The 22,456-nt window shown below is 42.5% G+C and overlaps 5 protein-coding genes across 5 annotated transcripts; 4 read left to right on the forward strand and 1 right to left on the reverse strand.

Annotated features, from left to right (window-relative positions):
- The first annotated feature begins 7,030 nt into the window (after positions 1-7,030).
- On the forward strand, positions 7,031-7,682 carry ASPGLDRAFT_47814 (uncharacterized protein). Its single transcript, XM_022546759.1, has 2 exons — positions 7,031-7,418; positions 7,526-7,682. The coding sequence occupies exons 1-2, from the start codon at positions 7,195-7,197 to the stop codon at positions 7,641-7,643; spliced, it is 342 nt and encodes a 113-aa protein (XP_022399985.1). The 5' UTR covers positions 7,031-7,194; the 3' UTR covers positions 7,644-7,682.
- A 2,502-nt stretch (positions 7,683-10,184) lies between these two features.
- On the forward strand, positions 10,185-11,277 carry ASPGLDRAFT_66974 (uncharacterized protein; the record flags this gene model as incomplete). Its single annotated transcript, XM_022549075.1, has 2 exons — positions 10,185-10,887; positions 10,970-11,277. The coding sequence occupies 2 exons, from the start codon at positions 10,185-10,187 to the stop codon at positions 11,275-11,277; spliced, it is 1,011 nt and encodes a 336-aa protein (XP_022399986.1).
- A 262-nt stretch (positions 11,278-11,539) lies between these two features.
- On the forward strand, positions 11,540-13,164 carry ASPGLDRAFT_47818 (porphobilinogen synthase HEM2). Its single transcript, XM_022546760.1, has 2 exons — positions 11,540-12,058; positions 12,140-13,164. Exons 1-2 carry the CDS (start codon positions 11,576-11,578, stop codon positions 13,043-13,045), a joined length of 1,389 nt encoding a protein of 462 aa, XP_022399987.1. The 5' UTR covers positions 11,540-11,575; the 3' UTR covers positions 13,046-13,164.
- Positions 13,165-13,349: 185 nt separating this feature from the next.
- Positions 13,350-15,521, reverse strand: ASPGLDRAFT_128188 (uncharacterized protein; the record flags this gene model as incomplete). Its single annotated transcript, XM_022540773.1, has 2 exons — positions 13,350-14,578; positions 14,642-15,521. The coding sequence occupies 2 exons, from the start codon at positions 15,519-15,521 to the stop codon at positions 13,350-13,352; spliced, it is 2,109 nt and encodes a 702-aa protein (XP_022399988.1).
- A 2,738-nt stretch (positions 15,522-18,259) lies between these two features.
- Positions 18,260-22,171, forward strand: ASPGLDRAFT_127794 (exportin CRM1; the record flags this gene model as incomplete). The annotated part of the gene is made up of 11 exons (XM_022540742.1): positions 18,260-18,325; positions 18,432-18,461; positions 18,525-18,597; positions 18,673-18,744; positions 18,802-19,514; positions 19,597-20,368; positions 20,423-20,893; positions 20,955-21,184; positions 21,249-21,627; positions 21,707-21,878; positions 21,931-22,171. 11 exons carry the CDS (start codon positions 18,260-18,262, stop codon positions 22,169-22,171), a joined length of 3,219 nt encoding a protein of 1,072 aa, XP_022399989.1.
- Positions 22,172-22,456: the final 285 nt, after the last annotated feature.

A 22,456-nucleotide genomic window follows, 5' to 3' on the forward strand; every position in this document is an offset into this window, starting at 1 on the left:
GCGCGCTGGCCGCTGGCTAGGCGAAATAGCCGGCACAGCCGCTGCCATCTGGGTGACTATCTCAACTTCAGGAGTCTGGTTTAGGCCGTGAATCACCTGCTGAGCGTCTTCCACTGATAAACCACCCTGGTAAGTGATCTGTCTCTTAGATCTAGCTCGCTTTTGCTTCTTTTTCTCATTCGCCGCGCGTAGATCCTTGTCTTCCTGTGCTAGTATCGCACCGGCCTGCATAGCTAGCTGGGAACCCTTGACCAGTTGGTTTAGCGCCCTGCTTGGGGGGCTATTGCTGTTTCGATTGTATAGAGCTTTGATGGAAGATGCTTGTCGATATAATTGGCGCTGGTTTTGTGGTGTTTTTAGGCTAGAATTGCTGGTTTGGCTGCCTGCCTGGCTACCTGGGGGGGTAGGTGTTTTTAGCTGAATATTCAGCTTCGAGAGCACCCGATCAGGACTATATGGCACTATACCAGTAGCAGCAAAGCTATTTTGGATAGTAGCTGGTTTATAGGCCTCAGCACGCGCGCTTGGGTAGGCAGCAAGGAAATCAAGCTTATTTATATGGTTGAATCCGCAGCGCATTTGCTTATCGACCAAAAAGCCATAGGCGCGTTTTAAAACTGCAAAACAGCCTACATCTAGTGGCTGTAATAGATGAGACACATGCACTGGCATACAGATTGGTATAACCTTGTTTTGCTCACAGATTTGGTTGAATTGAGATGTAAGATGGCTATCATGGCCATTGGGTGAGATATCAATACACCAGTTTGATAGAGGTTATCAAACCATGATTCAATAAAGACCTTGCCGAGAAAGGCAGTTCATTCAATTTGACCAGGAAAAGATTGATCTTATCCACTTTCATTCAAAGAGATCAGTGAATGAAGATGAGATTAAAGTCAGGCTTGATGGTTTTGAAGTGTTTCCCCAACCTCTGGTGAAATGGCCAGGAATCTATCTGGACTCTAAACTCCTGTTTCATGAGCATGTGAAGAGAAAGGTGTGTGAGGCCACCAGGGTTTTTCACCAGATTGAAAGGCTATCTAACACTGAGAAAGAGAGAAGAGGCCCCAGACAAAGTCAGCAGTCAGGATCCAACTATTCCAGTCTAGATGATGGAGATAGAAGAAAGAGACACTATCCTTCTCAACTAGTTAGAGTTATCTCACTTCTTCATAACAAGGATTGGATTGGAAGACCAGAATCATTCACTAAATTTCATTTACCATGGAAGCCAAAGCTGGGAGAGCTGATTGATCTGTACATATCTGACAAGCCAAAGGACCAGGCAGCCAAGGATCACCAGGAAATGACTGCTAGATGGTCTCAGTCTCTGATAGATGATAAACTCATCATCTATTCAGATGGATCTCAATCCAGCCAAGGCTCCAATGGCTCTGGTTTGTTCACCACCAATACCTTCTTCTCTTCTCAGGATGCTCAGGCCTGGAACATTGGAAAGGAATGTGAAGTCTATGATGCTGAGGGAATATATAATTAACTTAAACCTTCTAGCTCAAATCCTCTAGCTCTAAAGATAGGAAACCCTAAAAAGATAACATTTATTTCTACTATAATAAGCTATAAATAACAGTTCATTAATTGCTGAAAGAAAAAGACATATAAAGAATAAAAATCCCTACAGTACATTTTGTGCCATCTCCCTGATTTTCTGGCCATCGTATAGTGCTTGAGTGGTGCAAAACAGCTTATATCCATCCAGTGACTGAAGTAGATGAGATAAATGAGGAGGCATATACAGAGTATAATGGGATTATCTCCTTTCCATGCAGAAATAATCAAAGTTAACAATGGCATGGCTGCTGTGACCATTAAGAATGAAAAGGCAATATCTACCAACAGTCAGAGAGGCAGTATGCTTCTCAAACATCCCCTGAAGCCATTCAAACCCCAAATTATCATTTGTCCAGCCATTATCACTCATACTAATCCTGTATTCCTTTGGAATAGCTGAATACCACTGATATTGATGCTTTTTCCCAGCCAGAATAATCTGCGGAGGTAGAGCAGATCCAGAGGCATTTATGGCGATTATTATAGTTATCCACTCACAATTTCCAGGCTGGATAGATTTGGCATGGCTATCTCTTGTTTCAGAGCCACAGACAACAAACAACCTTTGCAGTTGATGCCACTCCTAATGGTCATATTTGTAGGTATATTTGGATTTGAGCTCAGGACGGTGTCGGATAAAGTGATTAACCCATAGCTCACCAATGGTGGCTTTCTCGGGGGATTTAAGCCATGCAGATAGCAGTAATTGGGCAAGATAGCAGACATTTGATATTTGAAGAGGTAGGCCACGCTGATACATATCTAGAATCCATCTAGATAGTCTCTTCTTCAAGTTCTGACAGTTTCTGACAATTGGCAGTCATTTCATGCCAAGAGGCCATTCCATTCAGTTGATACATTAGAGTCCTTGGAATGACATTAAATGCCTTTGCACATGCAGTTTGGATTGAAATTGGCCTTTATTAAAGGCCTCAATAGTTACTTTTATTTGCTCCTCCTTGTCCATGATAAATATGATGATAAATAGGAGGATTAAAGAGTAGTATGTGGTGTGTTCAGGGGAAGCCGCCAATGACCACGCAATTCAGTGATTATGAACTCGATGATAGATTACACTAATTATTCTAGTAGTGGGTATACAGTAGAAAGTTTCAGTCAGACTAACAATTTAGTTCATTCTAGAATGTTAATATAAATTAGGGTTTATAATCTGAGATAATGATTATCAGGATCCTCTATGACAGTAAAAATGCTTAATAATATATATATATAATGTTCTTAGAGATAGCAGTCTTCTTATAGAATACTAATAGATCTTTTACTAAATCAGTCTACTACCACTAATGCAGTATTATTATATCCCTTCTCATTAGAAAAAAAGAAACAGAAGTCTATAGAGATGTACTGTAGTCTAGAGATGTACTGTTAAGATTATTTTATATAATAAGTAGAGATTAAAGCAGTTTAGCAGTATAATCTTAAGAGTTTTTAGTTCTTCAGCACTTTGAACAGTTATATATTTCTTAACTAATAATATCTTTTGGATTTGCCAGTAGTACCATGCTTAATAAGTCATTGGATTTTCATTCTTTCTAGATACACAGTTGACACCTATAATCTACTACTGAATGGCGCGGTTAGCGGCCCCTGAATTCATATACTATTATCATCACCTTTCAATCCTTTTTCATCAACATATCAATATATTCATCATGAATAAGGAAGACCGGATGGAATTAGCCATTGATGCCTTTAATAAAGGCAAATTTCCATCAAAAACTACCTGTGCAAAGGCATTTGATTTGCCTCCAAGAACTCTGCAACATTGCCTGAATGGAATGACCTCCCGCAATGGATCCATTGCAAATTGCTGAAAATTGTCAGATATTAAGGAAGAGACTATCTAAATGGATTCTTGACATGCACCAGCACGGCCTACCTCTCAAGATATCAGATATCTGCCATCTTGCCCAATTACTCCTATCTGCACGGTTGAAGTCCACCAAGAAAGTCACATTTGGCGAGAACTGGGTTACCCAATTTGTTGAGCGCCATCCTGAGCTTGAATCCAAATATACCCGCCAATATGACTATAAACGTGCCAAATGCAAGGATCCTGAGTTGATAAAAGGCTGTTTTAATCATGTTCAAGAGACCATCCAGAAATATGGCATATTAGAGCATGATATCTATAATATGGAAGTTCATCTATAGGAGAGATAGGATATCAATTCTTCTAGATGATTACATTTAACTTTTAGTAGTCAATATTAAAAAAAAACACCTCATTTCTAGACTTTTAGACCTAAGATAGAGATAAAAAAGATGCAATACTAGATCTAATAAATATTTTATTAAGATTGTCTATAATATAGTCCTGTACTATCTTTGACTTCTCTGTAATTCATTCCATCAGCTCATCCACTCACTAGAGGGATTGAATAGATATTTTTTCAAATCATTAACTTCTAATAATCTACAGAGAGCCTTAGTGCATCCCTAAATTTCTCAGCTATTAATATTAGGGTAAAAGACTAATATAGAAGCTATAAACTCCTTTAGCTAGTTCTAATAATTATTTATTTCTTATTCTTTATCTTTTTCTTAGTACGTTTCTGCTTTGATTTATTAATCTATCTTTTTTTAAATCTTTAGTTACAGCATTTAGTTAACACTAAATATTAAATTAATGTTCTAGATTTAGTTTAGCCATCTTAATAGTTTCTTAGTATCACTTATTTAAAGTTGCCTCTGAAGTTATGTAATTTATCTCTAAAGAGGTTTAATCTATCCTTTTAGCTATTATTAAGATCCTTTTTTTAATTTCTGAATAAATATTATACTCTAATCACATATATTCTAAATTTCTAGTATTATATTATATTATATTAATATTTACAATTAAAATTGATTTCTCTAGCAGCCTATGATTATTAATATTTATATTAAAAAAATATGTATATTAATGCTTCTTATTCTTATTACCATATTTTTATATTCTATAGTTAATGTTTTATAAGTATTATAGAGCTTTTATATCAGCTTATATATTTATAGTACTCTTAATATTCAAGATGTATACATTTACCCTTATATCTCTAAATATCTCTAATGGTTTTATTTAAATGATTTGATGATGATGATGTCTTCCATTTTATAGAGCATTTTTCCAGTTTAAGACTATGCATGCTCTACCCACCCCCCAAGGGGGTGGGATTTGTGTCTGATGGGGTTTATATACATGGGATTTGCTCTGTCACAGGTCACATGGGAGGCTCTCACTTTGAGATGGTCAAGAATGGGGGGGGGGCATGATGGGGTAGTGCCTGTGAGGCCCTAGCTAGGGCATTATCTAAATGATTTATTTCTTTACTTCTCTCTCGTTTTAATTTTAAATCTAAACTCTTTTATATATTACTGTGATTTTAAAAACTGCAAGTTAAGCTGCCATCCTATTATTAATATTTATTTAGAAATTGAATAGCTGTATCAGTATAGTATATAGTAAAATTAATTATTAAATAATTTATTACTTTCAAAATAGAATATTATAAGCTCATGCACTTTTGAAGTTTAATATTGATTATATCAGGACTCTGGAAAACCAGCTTTACTAATTAAATAGAGGAAACCACTACTATTCTGTCAAGAATGCCTCTCAAGTCCCAAAATTCAAATGAGCAAGAGGGGAGAAGGATTCTGTTAGCATTTAGCAATATCTGCTCTAAAAGAATCTCAAATTCGGACTGTACGACAAGAAGCATGCCATTTTCAGGTCCCTGAAACAACCCTCTGATGATGACTTCATGGTATAACTACACGGTCTGAAAAGCGCGCCATTGGGCAAAGAATGACTGAAAATGGAGAGGAATCACTTCTACAATGGATACTCTTTATGGACTAACGTGGAGCAGCCCCCCGACCGTCTCATGTTCAAGATATGGCCAATATTCTCCTGTGAGAGAGGTCTATGCATTAACTATATACAATCCCTAATATTAAAGTTAATCAGTCTTTGGTAATAATTCAATGCTGCAGCCTGGCAGCACTGCGCTTCAGTTAGACTATATTATATTATTTTCTAAATCTCTTCTAATTATCACCCATGGTCAACTCTAAGTGCCCATGTGGATTCTGTAGCACCGATGCGTTTCCAATTAAATAACATTTAGGGCTTGTAGCCATAATTAATTAGAAAGAGGCTTAATCCTATTAACTTATATTGCAGGCAAGCTCCAGCAAAGTCATTATTAGTAGTAGATCTGATCAATTATCCTAATAATAGTAGTTGACAAACAGTTACAAGCACTGCACCATAATTTGATTAATAACCTCTATGTAATCATTTATTTAAATTTGGTGGATAGTAGAAGCATAGTTATACATCTAATATAACGTAATCGAACACCGAGCTGCCCGGTCGGCGGCAGCACACCCTCTAAACAATCATACTCTAGCCTTTTTATCAACATATTCAAAATGACTGAGTTACCAAAAGAACATCGCATGCAATTAGCTCTTCAAGCCTTCCACAAAGGCTTATTTACATCAAAAACCTCCTGTGCTAAATAAAGCCTTTGATGTGCCTAAAAGGACCTTTATGACCCGCCTTGATGGAACCGCCTCCCGCAGAGAAATGCCTGCAAACTGTTGAAAACTATCAAATATTGAAGAAGAGACCCTTTCCAAATGGATTCTTGATATGGATCAACGTGGCCTACTACTTCAAATATTGAATGTACGCCATCTTGCTCAACTTTTATTATCTTCATGGTCCAAGTCATCCAAAGACATCTCTATTAGCAAGAGATGGGTCTCCTGGTTTATTAAACGCCATCCTGAGCTTGAATACAGATATACATGCCGATATGACTATCAACGTGCAAAATGTGAAGATCCAGAGCTTATAAAGAGCTGGTTCAATCGCATTCAAGAGATCATTCTAAGATATGGCATTGCAGAGCAGGATATATACAATATGGATATGAAACTGGCTTCCAAATGGGCGTGGCATCGACTGCAAAGGTTGTCTGTGATTCTGAAACTAGAGGCAGCCATGCCAAATCTATTCAACCTGGAAATCAGGAGTGGATAACCGTGATAGTTGGCATAAGTGCTTCTGGGTCTGTTTTACCTCTGCAAATCATCATGGCTGGGAAAAAGCATCAATCACAATGATATTCAGCTATTCCCAAGGAATACAGAATTAGCTTGAGTGATAATGGCTGGACAAATAATGATTTAGGGTTTGAATGGCTTCAGGGGATGTTTGAAAAGCATACTGCCTCTCAAACAGCTGGCAAATATCGGCTTTTAATCCTTGATGGTCATAGCAGCCATGCAACTGCCAATTTTGATCATTTCTGCATGGAAAGGAGGATTATTCCATTATATATGCCTCCTCATTCATCTCATCTACTTCAGCCTCTAGATGTTAGCTGTTTTGCGCCGCTCAAACATTATTATGGCCAGAAAATCAGGGAGATGACACAGAATGGCATTCATGTCATTGATAAAATGGATTTCCTATCTATCTACACCAAAGTCCATGCTCAGTCATTCTCTCTAAGGCCAATATATTAAGCGGATTTGCAGCTGCTGGTCTCATTCCATTCAAACCAGAGAGGGTGCTTTCAAGTTTCAAAACTTTACATCAAGATGAAGACACCAACACCACCATCTTCTCCAAGCAGCAATCAATCCTTCTATTTAGGGATGACACCGGCCAATCTTTACCAGTTAAATCAGCAGAAAAAGCAGATTCAAGACCTCCAAAACCAGTCTCTATCTTCAGTTGTTGCAGAGCAGATGCTTGAAAAGTTTATGAAGAGCACAGAGGTTGCAATGCAAGATGCTGTTCTATTAAGACAAGAACTTCATCAGTTTCACATCAAATAAGCATCAGGAAGGGAAGAAGAATATGACACGAGCCTTTATCCAAGATGGAGGGAGCTTGACTGGCTCTGAAGGCCGGCAAAAATTGGTTGAGAGGGAGGCCATACAAGACTCAACAAGAGCCATCATCAAGGCCGCGGCGGTTAATACGGTGCAGCAATTGCAATCAAGAAGGCCATAATAGGTTGAAATGCCCGGCTAGATTGCCATAGATTCAATGAATTAAATACGTTTCAGTATGGCTTTTATTTTTTAGCTAGAGTAGTGGAGTGATTTGTATAGAATAATGGAAAGAATTCTTGTCGGCGGCGGCGGCGGCGGGCAGCTCGGTGTCCGATTACGTTATAGTATAACTCTAAAAGATTAACATAAACTGGGAGTCTTAATTAGAGACTGTTAAATTAGGCAGGCCCCTGTATCAGTAAATATAGGTTAAAGACAGCTATGCTGTTTTTCTAGTATAGTATTATGATATAAAAAGGAAATTACTTACTTGCCCAGGCAATCCAATTAAATCCCTTGCAGTCTAGCAGAGAGCAGAAATCCATGAATATATACACTGCTATAAACATCAGAATATCAGTGATGACTGTAGCAGTCCTAATATCTAATCTTAAGAGCTTTTTACTCTGCAATATGCAAAGCAGTTCCTTATATATTAATTAATCCAGTCCCTTTGCCTCAGCCAGTAGAAACACAGTTAAATCAGCTGATATATCTTATTTCATTATACATAAGCTGTTAATATCTGGCAGTGCACCTCCTGCAATAGTTATATTCTTAGATTAGATATATCTAAAACCATAAATCTCTCTTAATGTAGGAGGAGCATTCCATCTTTTCAGTTTTTTACTTATATTTACTTCCTCTTTTTTTCTTGATACATTCCTGCTTCAGTTGTTGATTCAAATAATTTATTCCTTTACTTACTTTTTATCTTAATCTTAAGTTTAAACTCTTCTACACTCTAGTTTAGTTTTAGGAATTATAAGTTGTCTTGTCGTTTTATTACATATATACACTTATTCATATTTAGAGACTAAATGACTGTACTAGTATATATAATAGAATCATTAAATGATTCGTTACATTTAAAATAGAGTATTATAAGCTTCTGTATTTTTCAAGTTAAATAACTATTTAATTCTACCTTATATCCTCTATGACTAGCAAACCAGTTTTACTAAAAATATAACGGTGGCGCATTCCTTGGCGGCTTGGCCCCAAGTCGTTGCGGTGCGCTTTTGATGCCTGCGGCGCCCATGGTCACGTGAGGCTGATTCAGACAGCCAATGAGAATCAAAATAATTACATAAGCTGTTTACATCGTTATTGGTCAATCAGAAGCGAAATCGAGATTTCACCCGAAGCCCTGTATAGAAAATGTTATTAAATAGTGAATTAGGATTTTTTATACACTCTTGCAGGATTTATATTTAATTAAATTCTTGGTTATTTCGGTGTTATCTTAATCATTAATTAGTAATATCAGTCAATCACTGAGCCAATAAATGACATCACAAGCCATCTTCAGTTTAATTAGAAGTTCCAACAGTTATGGCCCTCAGAATTGTGAGACTGGAGGTTAGAGGGGTAGAATAGTGTAATGAGGATTAGGTGTATATAGCAGAGTTGATAGATAGAGAGAAAGGAGTGCAATGTTATTCAAGCGTCATATAATCTATGTATAAAGACTGATTGCTGGTCTTTGAATTGAAGCCCAGCAGTGAGACACAAGCCGATACTCAAATTTCAATATAGGGTGGGAGTCAGGTGACTCCCACTATAAAGTATGCCAGGGCCCAGGGCCCTAATCCATATTGCGAGGTTTCACAACGTGCTTGAGTGTCACCAATATATTTAGCCCTGATACCCATGTCTCCTGGTTGCATAATGGGCCAATGGCCACGATCAATGTTAATTGACCCTGGGTTAATAAATCGTGCTAAGCATATGTTATTGATGCCCTGAACCAAGTCTATCAACGGTAACATACGACATACTCCTACAGGATGCACCAATACAAATGCAATATTCAAGAAGAGTACTTTGGTAAATGCCAATTGGTTAAAGGGTCAGTTGTGACAGTATTTTTGCTTTAAACATTCATATTTGCTGGTATGTATGATTTAATACTGATAGGAGCATCAATTTAAAGAACCTCAAAAAATTGAGACAGCGGAGGCCCCCCTTCCTACTTCTTTTCTTTTCTTTTCCTTCTTGCATGGTTCTGGGGTGGCGCTCGCGATTCTGCAATTTTCAATTGATCGATATTCCACTACTTAGGCCTTTCACCCTCAGTTGCTTGATTTACCGGCATATAGCTTCCTACGCATACAGTTCCAATTGTCCAGTTGATTGATTATTGAATCATTGATTTATGCCTACGGAGTACAAGTCTAAGCGATCCTGTGGCCTTAGCCGGACCCAATTTGACTAAACGCCGCGAGCGGCAAGCTTGTACGTGGGCGGGCGCAGTAATGTAGTATGACTCAATTGATATTGCTGCTTATCAATCACCATGCCCGAAAATTGGACTGCCCCACTTCCCCACTGTATTACTGATAGTCTTTTGCCACAAGTCTTGTGATAGCACATACTAGTATTTCCTTCCTTTTTCTTTTTCTTTCTTTCTTTTTTTTTCATATCAACGTCGAAGAGCATTTCCCCCCGGATTTTAGACCAACAGAAAACCCCGTTTGGACCAACGAGTATACTCGCATACGTTTTCATCTTTGGGCTGTCTAGTTACAATGGCGCCGTCCATTGCCCTTGACAACACGCCCGATTTTCCATTTGGCCAGTACACACCAGGGAAAACTCTCCTACTTTCTCCGCCGTCATTATCTTCACAGCCAGATAAGCTCAACGCAGCCCTTCTTTCTTGTGGCCGAAATGCGACCGATTTGCAAATGCTCGATCGCCTCGCACTTGGCCTTGTGTCTTTACCGGATTTGACTTACGATAGTATCATTATCTTGGCTGATTCCGACGACACATTCACCGAAAGCCTAAAGATTCTTGGACGCGAACTATTTGCAAAGATTGTTCAATCACTAAAACCAGGAGGGTATCTACGCAGCCAAGGGGGAACGCATGGATCGTTTGACAGTCTTTACCAATCCGAAGCAATATTGGCTGGGTTGGTAAGCGACAGTGAGAGGGGTTTTCAGAAGCCGAGTTCCGGACAACAGCAGGCTATACCGCTGCAACTTGGAAGGAAGAAAAAAGACCGCGGAAAATTGACAAATGGTTTCAAGGCCACTCAACAGTCAAAAAATGAAACTACAATTGAGGGAAACAAGCCCGACCAACCCGCTGGCGTTGGCTTTATTGATTTTGGTGATGATTTGAACCCGGAATCTGTTCAAGATAACAATGCGTGCTCAGACGACGAGTTTATTGATGAAGACACTCTGCTTGGTGATGATGATCTTGGCCGTCCAATCGTGCAGCGTAAGTATTTCCCTATAGGTTGCTAAGACCAATCCCTGGGATTTTCATTTACATTGCTAACCCAACTTTCAAATATCTTTAGCACCCGAATGTCGTCCCAAGGCCGGGAAACGTCGGCGAGCCTGCAAAGACTGTACATGCGGCCTCGCACGGAAAATTGAAGATGAAGACGCTGGAAAGAGGGCCAATGCTGACAAGGCACTAGACTCCATGAAATTGGACGGGGATGATTTAGCCGAGGTCGACTTCACTGTGCAGGGTAAATTGGGAAGCTGTGGAAGCTGTGCACTAGGAGACGCATTTCGCTGTGAAGGGTGTCCTTATATCGGCCTCCCCGCCTTCAAGCCGGGCGAGGAAGTCAGGCTATTAAATAATGATGTCCAGCTCTAATTCATTTATGAGTAGTTTCGAGGTGTACCAAAAAGCATTGAGCTTGCGTGTTCCCCCACGCCTTGAGATTTGAGCAAACTTGGGTGGAATTTGACTATTCTTTTCCAATCCTTTTCTTGCACTTGGTTCTACGAAGTAACGCCCGATGTTCCGGATTTCATTCCAGTGAAAACCCGCGCGCGATCTTGTCCCCTTTGTAAAATCATATTGAATCTTGCATAAAGTAAGGCTTTTCTCGACACAACAAGGGGAGGAACAAAAAAAAAAAAAAAAAAAAAAGGTCCCGGAAGTACTGCTCATGCCAAGTCTCTCATACTCCTCCGCACATGTAGAATTAGTAATTCCTACCATTCGACCAATTAACGAATATAACCTTGCCGCTACTTTCTCAAATCAAACATCTCCATTTGCAATATCAATAACTTGCTCGCTCACGGCTTCAGAGACCCGGAACCGTATATCGATTGTACTCTCAGTTCTCCTCAATTATCTGACTGCTCTGAAACCCTCGACCCTAAGAGATCTGGTTAACGTGAAGACCGAAGCGCTGAACTTAACCATGTCATTTTCCAATTTGGTCTCTGACATTGCATTCAGAGACGCTCATCCTGATGACCGGAGCTCTCAAGTTTCCCATGCTCGGTCTCAAGCTACTGCTCGATCATATACAAGCACCACTGCCACCAGTGTCAGTATATCGGGTGATATCTCCAGTCAATTGCATGCTGGCTACAGTCATCCATTAAGTAGATCATGGCAGGCTGAGAGGCAATTGACAAAGGTATGAACTGTTTTATATAACCAACTTTTTTCTTTTTCTGCCCCTTCTGCTTGTATCCTTATCAACCCTGACTTTGAATAGGAAATGCTCATTTACCCGCTATTTATTACGGACAACCCGGACGAAGAGGCGCCGATTCCGTCTTTACCTAATCAACATCGACGAGGCTTGAATCGCCTAGTTCCTTTTCTGAAACCGCTTGTTCGAAAGGGTCTACGTTCGGTGATCTTATTTGGAGTTCCTTTGCATCCCTCTGCCAAGGATGCACTGGGGACAGCTGCAGACGACCCTACTGGTCCGGTCATTCAAGCAATCCGCCTCCTTCGATCTCGCTTTCCTCATCTTTACATCGTGACGGATGTCTGTCTCTGCGAATACACGTCACATGGCCACTGTGGAATACTTAAAGAAGACGGTACCCTTGACAATACACAGTCGGTAGATCGGATTTCGGATGTGGCATTAGCATATGCAACAGCCGGTGCGCATTGTGTGGCCCCATCTGATATGAACGATGGAAGAGTGCGCGCCATTAAACTGAAGCTGATTGAGGCCGGCATGGCACACCGTGTCCTCCTCATGTCGTATAGCGCGAAATTCAGCGGTTGCTTATACGGTCCTTTCCGTGATGCGGCAGGTTCTTGTCCATCCTTTGGAGACCGTAGATGCTATCAACTCCCACCAGGAGGTAGAGGGCTTGCGCGGCGTGCGATACAGCGCGATGTTGGCGAAGGCGCTGATATCATAATGGTCAAACCTGCAAGCAGTTACTTAGACATCATTAGGGATGCGAAAGAACTTGCCGAGGATATTCCTGTTGCTGCTTACCAGGTTAGCGGTGAATATGCTATGATTCATGCGGGCGCCGCAGCTGGAGTTTTTGACTTGAAGTCAATGGCTTTTGAGAGCACCGAGGGCATCCTAAGGGCTGGCGCTGGTATTGTAGTCAGTTATTTCGTACCAGAGTTCCTGGATTGGCTTTCTTGAGTGCTTTGTACCTTCTGTATATAGGAATCACTCTCAGCATGGGCATATGGAATATTGGTGGAATGAAAATTGATGCTGGATTTCTGCTTGTCATACGAAACTTCTACTCAGGCTATGGGTCGTACAGACTGCTAAGTCGGTAAACTGCACCCATATTATTCCCATACAAAAAAGAAAGTTTAGATATAGCGTACTCCGTAAACTGGAGATCCTATTCAAGGGTTTTGATATTTCTCCATCAATGGCCAGACACGTAGACAACACAATCGGATATCTCTAATTATGTTCGTTTTGCGTGCAAATGCTACATATAACTTGGTTTTAGACCTTGAAATCCATAGGCAACGATGTCAGTCTTAACAACTTCTCCAGGAGCCACGTAGGCGCCTCGTCGAAGGCGCACCCCGGGATAGATTGTACAGCCAGCACCGACATAACAATCCTCCTCGATTGTGACGGGCCGTCCTTGATAGCGGCTCTGGGAGCCCTTTCGTTCCTGCATATTTGCATGCGCCATGGAGCTGAGTATAGTAACCCTGGGGCCTATCCACGTGTGAGCCCCAATTCTGATGCAAGAGTCATCCACGAAGAGACAGTTCTCCGAAATCATTACGTCTTCACTGATATGGATGTTATACCCATAGTGGCAATGAAAGGGAGCCTCAACAACAGCTCCTTGCCCAATTGATCCTGCCTGTCGAGAGGCGGTGGCACCGGAAGGTGAATTGACAATTGAGTTTGGAGGCACCAAAACCTCCTTGAGCAGGCGATTCTGCTCTTTTGTACTCAAACCAGACACAGGGTTACAGGAATTGTTGAATCGCCACAAAGCAGCCTTGCATCGTTCTCTTTCTTCCACCAAATGTATGTCGAACGGACGATAAAGTTCGCCACGAATCATTTTCTCTTTTTCTGTTTCCTCCCCTGTGACAGTGCGACTTGATAGTTGGTGCTCTATGCTGAGCGCCATTCTGGCTTGTGCTTGCGGGCTGCTGGTGTCCATATTGTTGGTGTGCGCAGGTCGCTGATCGATTGTGCCCTGGAACAGTGGCACACTTGGTTTTGGATGAGCACCGTGTGAAGAAAGCTCTCGGATCGATGGCACTACTTGATAATCCGATTTTGTATGTTCGTCGCGAGAAAGTTCATGGATTGGCGGGACCTCCCGATAGTCGGTCTTGGCCAAGTGGTCCGAGACATAAGTCGAATGGCCTGCACCTGGCCAGACCCGTTTTGACCATGATGGACCACGACTGGATCCAACTCCAGTCGGACTGGTTGTGTATTGTGCAGTAGGTGTGCGGTCATTTTCATCGGCAACAATAGGCCTCATTTTCCCCGCCTCGAGCTGGTCCGTTAGACCCTGCTGTCGATCATGCTGCTGGCCCATATCGTGCATATAATGATTTCCCACGTCTGCGTAGCCTTCTTTTGATTGTAGAGGGACCGGCGCCTTTACATTGGACGGCTTTTGCCATGTACTCCGTGACGAATAGCCTTCACATAGAAACCCACCTCGAATGCAATTGTTGCCTGTCAAAGAGTGGTTAGGAAAAGAACTTAGAAGCGTATATCAGATTGTCATGACAAACTCACAGGCAGGATGTTGCTCGTCGCACTTCTTCTTCCTCCTGCGGCAGGTCATGCAGCCGGTTTTGGTGCGATTGCTAAAAACACGCTTTCTCTTCGGGGCTACTTGAACAGCAGTTTGCGACCGCTCTTGGGAATAAGTGGACAACGGTGAAGGCTGCTCGCCACTTTCTAAAGGGCGGTTAACTGACCCCCACCCTTTCTGAACTGCATCATGACCCTGAGCTTCGCGTTGGAGTGCCTCTGCCAATTGCGCATCGGAGGCGTCGATTTGTTGGGCACGCTGCGCTTGGTTAATCAGCTGAGAGTCGTAATCATTCCACGGTGCATTTGCTGATGGCGTCCGAGAACCCTCACCCGCCTCGTGCCGAGGGTGCATTACTGGCGGAGTATTTTTTAGCTCAGATACTGGATGACATGTCGCTGGCCCACTCGTGCCGGGAGGCAGCACATGCGAATCAGCACTGTCCTCTAGCCGGAAACCAGGGCTACGGGGGATGCTAGTACCCTGGTAGGAGCTTTGAGGATCCTGCTGCTCGCCTGACTCTGATCGTTTTCGCTTGTTTCGGCTGATGCTTGACTGACCATATTGAGATGGGGATCCTTGTGGAGGCCGATCTTCTTGGTCATTTCCAATACCTCCATTTTCTCGCGGGCGTTCATCCTGGCGGTACTGGATATCATATCCGCCCTTCCCCCAAGTCTCTGACAACTCCCGATGTCCTTCGTTGCTCGGCGGGGGATTAGGAGTAGGTGTGTTTGTTCCAGGCACCGGTGGTTCCCTCCCATTAACCGCCGTGAATCGAGAAGGGCTTTGGTCGGAATTCAGTTCCTTCTCCGAATCCTGACCCCCATTCACAATTGCCGCAGATGCAATTGCACTCATATTGGGCGAAAAGGTTATTAGGATTTAGCGCTCAGGTCAGAAGATAATGAGAAAAATTTCTTGGTCAATATTTTATGCGATTCCTCCTCTTGTGAATCGAGGGCGATTTCGTTCACGTAAGATTGCGCGACCCCAAGGTGTCTTCAATGAGCCCCCAAGATCCTTGGGCTCGGACTCAATGCACCATGCAGGTGAATTGTACACCCAGCGACAAATGTATAAAGATGCTGCGTAAAAGTAGCACCACAATGTTGTTGGATGATGGACAACGTCAGGAATAATCCACGCAGATAGCTTCCCACGTCGCTTAAGTGGGTAGAAGATAATAGCCCACGCGATCTGAAGAAACCAAATCAGAAGCCAATAAGACTATCAAAAGCTCCGCAAACGAAGTATCCAGTTATCCTGAGCTCATGCAAAAGAAAAAGGTTCGATTGTCGAGGCGCGCAAAGACTATGATGGAGAGAGCGACAACCACAAAACGCCAAAAGCGCAAAAAAAAGACGGATGATTAGGGTGAGACGGTAAAAAGTCGCAGTACAAAGTATGAGATAGTATGGAAATGCGCTTAGAAGCGTAGAGTGGAAAAAAGGTCTTGCTTCCTTTTCCTTTTCTTTTGGCAATTTATTCCGTGCTCTGTATAGATTCGATGCTACTTGGATAGTGGCGGTGGTAGTAACGCTAGATCAGGGTGGTGAAATTCGGATGCAGGATAACTATCATTAGGAACAGTAATGCAGGCAAGTATTGAAGGAAAATTGATAGTGAGCAATCCAGTGGACAGGAGAAGAAGAGAAAGAAGTGAAGGCAAACGATAGAAAAATGAGATAAAAACGAAGAAGGGAAAAAGAGAAGGACTCAGGAAAGAAGGGAAGCAAATAAGGCCCTCGAAAATAGAGGGGCGAAAGGGAGAAAGGCGTACTAGTCAATACACTGAGTAGAAATAAATAAGCCAGCGCCTGAGTTATACCGCAGTGGAAAGAGTAAAAAAGAGCAAAAAACAAACAAAAAAAAAAGTGAGAGAGAAAGGGCGCCTAGAATATCATAATACATAGTAGGAAACCTAACTCCTAGAGGGGGGAGAGAGAGAAACCACCAATAGTCAGTAGCGTACGAGTACACAAGTTACATGCCCCCCGAAAACAAACCAGAAAAAAGACTCGCGCTAGGCTGCGGCTGCCAGCTGGCTGAGCCGCTGAGGAAGCATTTGACTGGGCGAAAGTGACGTTGGCGCGCGATCGGCAATGGCCGCGCGACGACGCTGTTGACGCTGATTGGCTTCATCTTTCCACAGGACCCGGCTTGGTTTGGCCCCGCGCGGGTCAGCGAGTCTCCAGTTGGCTTGAAGGTTGGGCAATAGCGCGCTCAGGCGACACGCCACTCTCAGTCAAAGGAGGGGATGGTCGGCTGTCGGCACGCTTGTTCCCGCTTCCCGCCTTCCCCTAATGTGACCATCTGTTTATTTATTATTATTATTATTATTATTATTATTATTATTTTATTTTTTATTTTTTTTTTTCCTTTCTCTCTTTCCGCGAGGGAAGCGCGGCATGGCGCTCGACCGCGGGAAAAATTGCTTGCTGCTCAGCAATACCTGTTTATACTACACACTATATTCCGAAGTTCTATTTATTATACAAGGTCGTCTTTGTAAATGATCTCCAGTTATCCATATTATGTACTAATAAAAAGACATGTGTGGTTCACTTTGCACTGTAGAGTCGCTCATTAAGGCTATGTGAGACACATTTGGACGCTCGCTAAATTATTCGCTATTAACGCCGCAGTTGATCGACAGGCGCGTTTACTCTGTATATGTACATAGTACTCTGTACCTCCGTAGTACTCCATAGCATGAAGTATAGATTATTTTCTGTGCTGCTACTAATACTACTACTATTTGGTGTTAATGAATTTGCTCTATGAAATATTTCGTATGGAGTACACTGGATGATTTGAATGGATATCAATAATCCTTTGTTTAAACATTTTGTACGTGAGCTACTGTGCTTAAAGGTAACACACCACTCCATACTACTACAAGGGATAGGCTATGGATAACATAAACATATCCCATTCCATTCAAAAACGGTCCTGCGTTGCTGGTTGCATAACATGTGTTTAAACCTATTCAAGCATTTAGGGGAGTAGTAGGATGGATCTCTTGGTAGTCCAAATACTTTTGATCATGGTGATTATTTGAAGAAATAATACACCCCACTTTGAATGTTATCTTTTTGTAGCAAACTCATTGGCTATGCATATCCCTGGTACGGAGTAACTACATAACTCTTCTTATCATTATGCTTGGGTAACTCCGTACATAAGTTAGAGCTGGATGACTAAGCATAGCGAGCTTCTCTATCTCTTGGTTGAACAATACCAAGTTCTTCACCGCCAGTGAGCCTGAATTGTATTATCCTTACACCCAAATTTGCGTCACTGTTAGACTTCCTGCCCTTTTATTTGCTTTTCTTTTTTGGGCGGTTGCTTAACTACGTACCTAGTACATTCCGACGAACCCCTCCAAGGAGCCTCAACCCCACCAGCCATTCTGCACGGTCTGAATTTACCTTGTACTCTGTACATCCCTCAGAGATACTTGCAGTTTGGGCTTCCTTGCGTCTTCTCCTCCCTCTTTTTCTTTTCTTTATTCCCCACGCATTCTTTCTGGATCCCGGGTATCGTGTCGAAGATCAAGTTGTGCAAAAGGCACCATCGCCAACTTTTGGAGCGGGATGTCTGTTTCCATACAGGAGTTGGACAACACTGTCCAGGCCTTCTATGAGGGCAAAGGGGATTTGGTAGGTAGATTTCTGTTTGGTTCTGAAAGAGTCTACTTATTGTTTGATTCTGTTATGTAAATGCAAGTCGGATCAAGATGCTGACATTGTCGTCTCTCAACAATAGCAAAAGCAAGCCCAACAGACTTTGACGGAAGTAAGGACACTGTGCACGACACTCACTTGGAACATGCACATCTGACTGGTTGACCAAATTCAGTTCAAGCAAAACCCCGATGCTTGGTTGATCGTTGGGAATATCCTTCAAGAATCATCTTACCCGCAGACCAAATGTATGGCAACCCATATTCCGGGGTAATGAACGAGAGATGAGAGAAAAGAAGAAAGAGCATGCTGACAAAAGGCAGATCTTGCTCTGCAGGTTTTGGACGATGTGATAATGACCCGGTGGAAAGTTTTACCTAGAGAACAATGCCTAGGTAAGTTGGCTTGCTGAAATACAAATCTCCTCTCATGATTCTAACTCTTTGCTTCAGGCATTCGAAACTTCATTGTCAATTTCATTATTGAGAGCTCTAAGACGGAAGAAAGTCTCAGAACCGAACGCGCGCTTTTGAACAAACTCAACCTCGTTCTTGTTTCCATCTTGAAACAAGAATGGCCGCGCAACTGGCCGACCTTTATCAACGAGATCATTGCATCTTGTCACACCAGTCTCTCCATCTGTGAAAATAACATGGCCATCCTTCGACTACTGTCTGAGGAAGTATTCGACTTCTCGCAGGATCAAATGACGTCCGTCAAGGCTAGGGACCTGAAAACTTCGATGACACAGGAATTCTCATCTATTTTTCAACTGTGCTCTGAAGTTCTAGGTACCGCAAACCAAGCTAGCCTGGTCAAAGCTACGCTTGAGACGCTTTTGCGTTTTCTCAACTGGATCCCGCTAGGATACATCTTTGAGACACCCATTATCAACACACTTTTAACGAGGTTCCTTGAAGTTCCGGAATTTCGCAATGTAACTCTCAAATGTCTCACAGAAATTGGGGGCTTGCAAATTGGAAGTCCATACAACTATGATGAGAGACTGGTGCATATGTTTACGGAAACACTTACTATAGTCTCCAAGACCATTCCGCTGTCAATGGATCTGAAGCAGGTGTTCTCAAAAAGCAACTCGAGGGACCAGGAATTTGTGCTTAATCTGGCCCTCTTCCTCTGCAGCTTCTTCAGCGCCCATCTCGATGTATGTCTCGAATTCTATACCCAAACTGATATTCTCTCTGAAATCTGGGCTTTGCAGCAATGCTAACACATACGTCTGTCAGCTTATCGAGAAATTACCGAACCGCGACTATCTTACCCACGCGCATTTCTATCTTATCCGTATCAGCCAGATTGACGATAGGGAAGTTTTCAAAATTTGTCTAGAGTACTGGACAAGGCTGGTCCAGGAACTCTACGAAGAGATGCAGCAACTACCAATAACAGATATCAACCCCCTGGTGAGCATGGGTGTGAGCGGTCTTTCGAACGGGGGTGCACCGCATCCCAGCACTTTGGCCAATTACCCTCTTCGTAAGCACAAATATGAAGAGGTACTGTCAAGTTTACGTACAGTCATGATTGAGAAGATGGTGCGACCAGAGGAAGTCTTGATTGTTGAGAACGATGAAGGGGAAATTGTCCGCGAATTCGTCAAGGAAAGCGACACGATTCAGCTTTACAAGACCATTAGGGAGTGCTTGGTTTATCTTACCCATCTCGATGTCGTCGATACGGAGAATATCATGATCGACAAGCTTGCCAAACAAGTCGACGGATCGGAATGGTCGTGGGCGAACTGCAATACTCTTTGCTGGGCAATTGGATCGATCTCTGGCGCGATGAACGAGGAAACCGAGAAGCGCTTCCTAGTCATTATCATCAAGGATCTCCTCGGTCTCACGGAGATGAAGCGTGGGAAGGACAACAAAGCCGTTGTGGCGAGTAATATCATGTATATTGTGGGACAGTATCCTCGTTTCTTGAAGGCGCATTGGAAGTTCCTGAAGACAGTCGTGAACAAGCTATTCGAGTTTATGCATGAAACGCACGAAGGTCAGTTGCCTGGCAGCGAGTGAGGAAGTTATATTCTATGCTAACCCACACTAGGTGTTCAGGACATGGCCTGTGATACATTTATAAAGATTGCAAACAAATGCAGGCGACACTTTGTTGCGCTCCAACCTGGGGAGAATGAACCTTTCATCGAGGAAATTGTTCGCAACATGAGGAAGATTACCTGTGATCTTTCACCGCAACAAGTTCATACGTTCTACGAGGCATGCGGTTATATGATTTCGGCCCAGGGCCAGAAGGGTCTACAAGATCGGTTGACCGAAAATTTGATGGCGCTTCCTAACTCTGCTTGGGATGCCATTATAGCTCAAGCGAACCAAGACCCTTCAATCCTCCAAGACGGAGAAACAATCAAAATCATCGGGAACATCATGAAAACAAATGTCGCCGCATGCTCCTCAATTGGTACTTACTTCTATTCTCAGATAGGCCGTATCTACCATGACATGTTGAATATGTTTCGAGCTTCTAGTCAACTCATCAGCGACGCTGTCGCCAGTGACGGTAATTTCAACCTGAATTCGGCGTCGTTTGTACCCATACAGCAGAGCTAACGGTTTCGTAGGCAACATCGCGACCAAGACGCCTAAAGTCAGAGGGCTCCGGACGATAAAGAAGGAAATACTCAAGCTCGTTGACACTTATGTGCAAAAGACGGATGATTTGGAAATGGTCAGTGTAAACATGGTACCACCACTTCTTGAAGCAGTCTTGGTGGATTATAATCGGAATGTCCTCGATGCACGCGAGGCGGAGGTCTTGAACGTTATGACAACGATCATTCATAAACTACACGTGAGTCAATCATCAACCGACATCGATCTGAAATTCGATTTGGTCTCACACATTGTTCTTTTAGAATTTGATGGAAGACAAGATACCGCTGATCATGGAAAGCGTCTTTGAATCCACGTTGGAAATGATCAATAAAGATTTCCACGAATATCCAGAGCACCGTGTCCAGTTTTTCAAACTGCTACAGGCCATCAACTTGTACTGTTTCCCAGCCTTGCTCAAACTTGATGCAACGCAATTCAAGTTTGTGATTGATTCTTGCATGTGGGCCAGCAAACATGACAATCGCGAAGTGGAAAACACTGGCCTCGCAATGTGCCTTGAACTGATGAATAACATGGCCGAGACTGATGCTCAGACATCGAGTATCTTTTTCCGTCAGTTTTTCATCCCAATCTTGCAGGACGTGTTTTTCGTTCTCACCGACAGCGATCACAAGGCGGGTATGTATTTGCATTCACTGGCCCCTTTGGGGGAGGAAAAGAAAAGGCCGAAAGCTCACTACTTTGTTTGTTTCCCTAGGGTTCAAATCACAAGCAATGCTTCTATCACGAATGTTCTACTTCATTGAATCTGGCAAGGTGCAGGATCCTATTTACCCGCCTGATCAAGTCCCCCCGGGAACATCAAATAAAGAGTTTTTGCAAGAATATGTTGCGAACTTGTTGCAGACTGCCTTCAAAAACTTGCAGGAGTGGGTTATACCATACCTCCCATGGACGAAGAGTGTGCTAATTGTATTTCAGGATACAAATCAAGCAGTTCGTCATCGGCCTATTTACTTTCAATGATGACTTCAATAAATTCAAAACCCACCTGCGAGATTTCCTGATCTCATTGAAGGAGTTTGCAGGCGATAATGCAGAGCTCTACGCAGAGGAACGGGAGCAGGCTTTGCGTGATGCGAAGGCCGCGGAGAGAGACCGTGCGATGAAAGTCGGGGGCTTGTTGAAGCCATCGGAAATGGACCAAGAAGATGAGCTATGACTCGAGCAAGAACTGCGCAGCGAATTTGCGCAACCCGTATCAACTGGGGTTGCAAAACATCCGGAAAAGTCTGGGAACCCCACGGGAGGAGACTGGCTCGATGGTTGGTCTCTGTATGGGCTTTGAATTGGAAGGGAGCCACTTATTTATCGTCCATTTGATTTTGGGTTCGGATATCTTCCTTTTCCTCGTTATGAACTACCGGCAACAACTCCCTTCTTACCCATCTTTTACTACTAACAGTTTGTGCTTTGTGTGCCTGGTGGCTGTTGAAACACAATATGT

The sequence above is a fragment of the Aspergillus glaucus genome (assembly GCF_001890805.1).
Source record: "Aspergillus glaucus CBS 516.65 unplaced genomic scaffold ASPGLscaffold_12, whole genome shotgun sequence".
Classification (NCBI taxonomy): domain Eukaryota; kingdom Fungi; phylum Ascomycota; class Eurotiomycetes; order Eurotiales; family Aspergillaceae; genus Aspergillus; species Aspergillus glaucus.

Bases quoted from the DNA above. Each gene is read 5' to 3' on its own strand.
- ASPGLDRAFT_47814 (XM_022546759.1), top strand. From the start codon at position 7,195: ATGAAGACACCAACACCACCATCTTCTCCAAGCAGCAATCAATCCTTC. The intron at 7,419-7,525 runs GTTTCACATCAA...AAATTGGTTGAG, and splicing joins TTAAGACAAGAACTTCATCA to AGGGAGGCCATACAAGACTC.
- ASPGLDRAFT_47818 (XM_022546760.1), top strand. From the start codon at position 11,576: ATGCCAAGTCTCTCATACTCCTCCGCACATGTAGAATTAGTAATTCCT. The intron at 12,059-12,139 runs GTATGAACTGTT...GACTTTGAATAG, and splicing joins CTGAGAGGCAATTGACAAAG to GAAATGCTCATTTACCCGCT.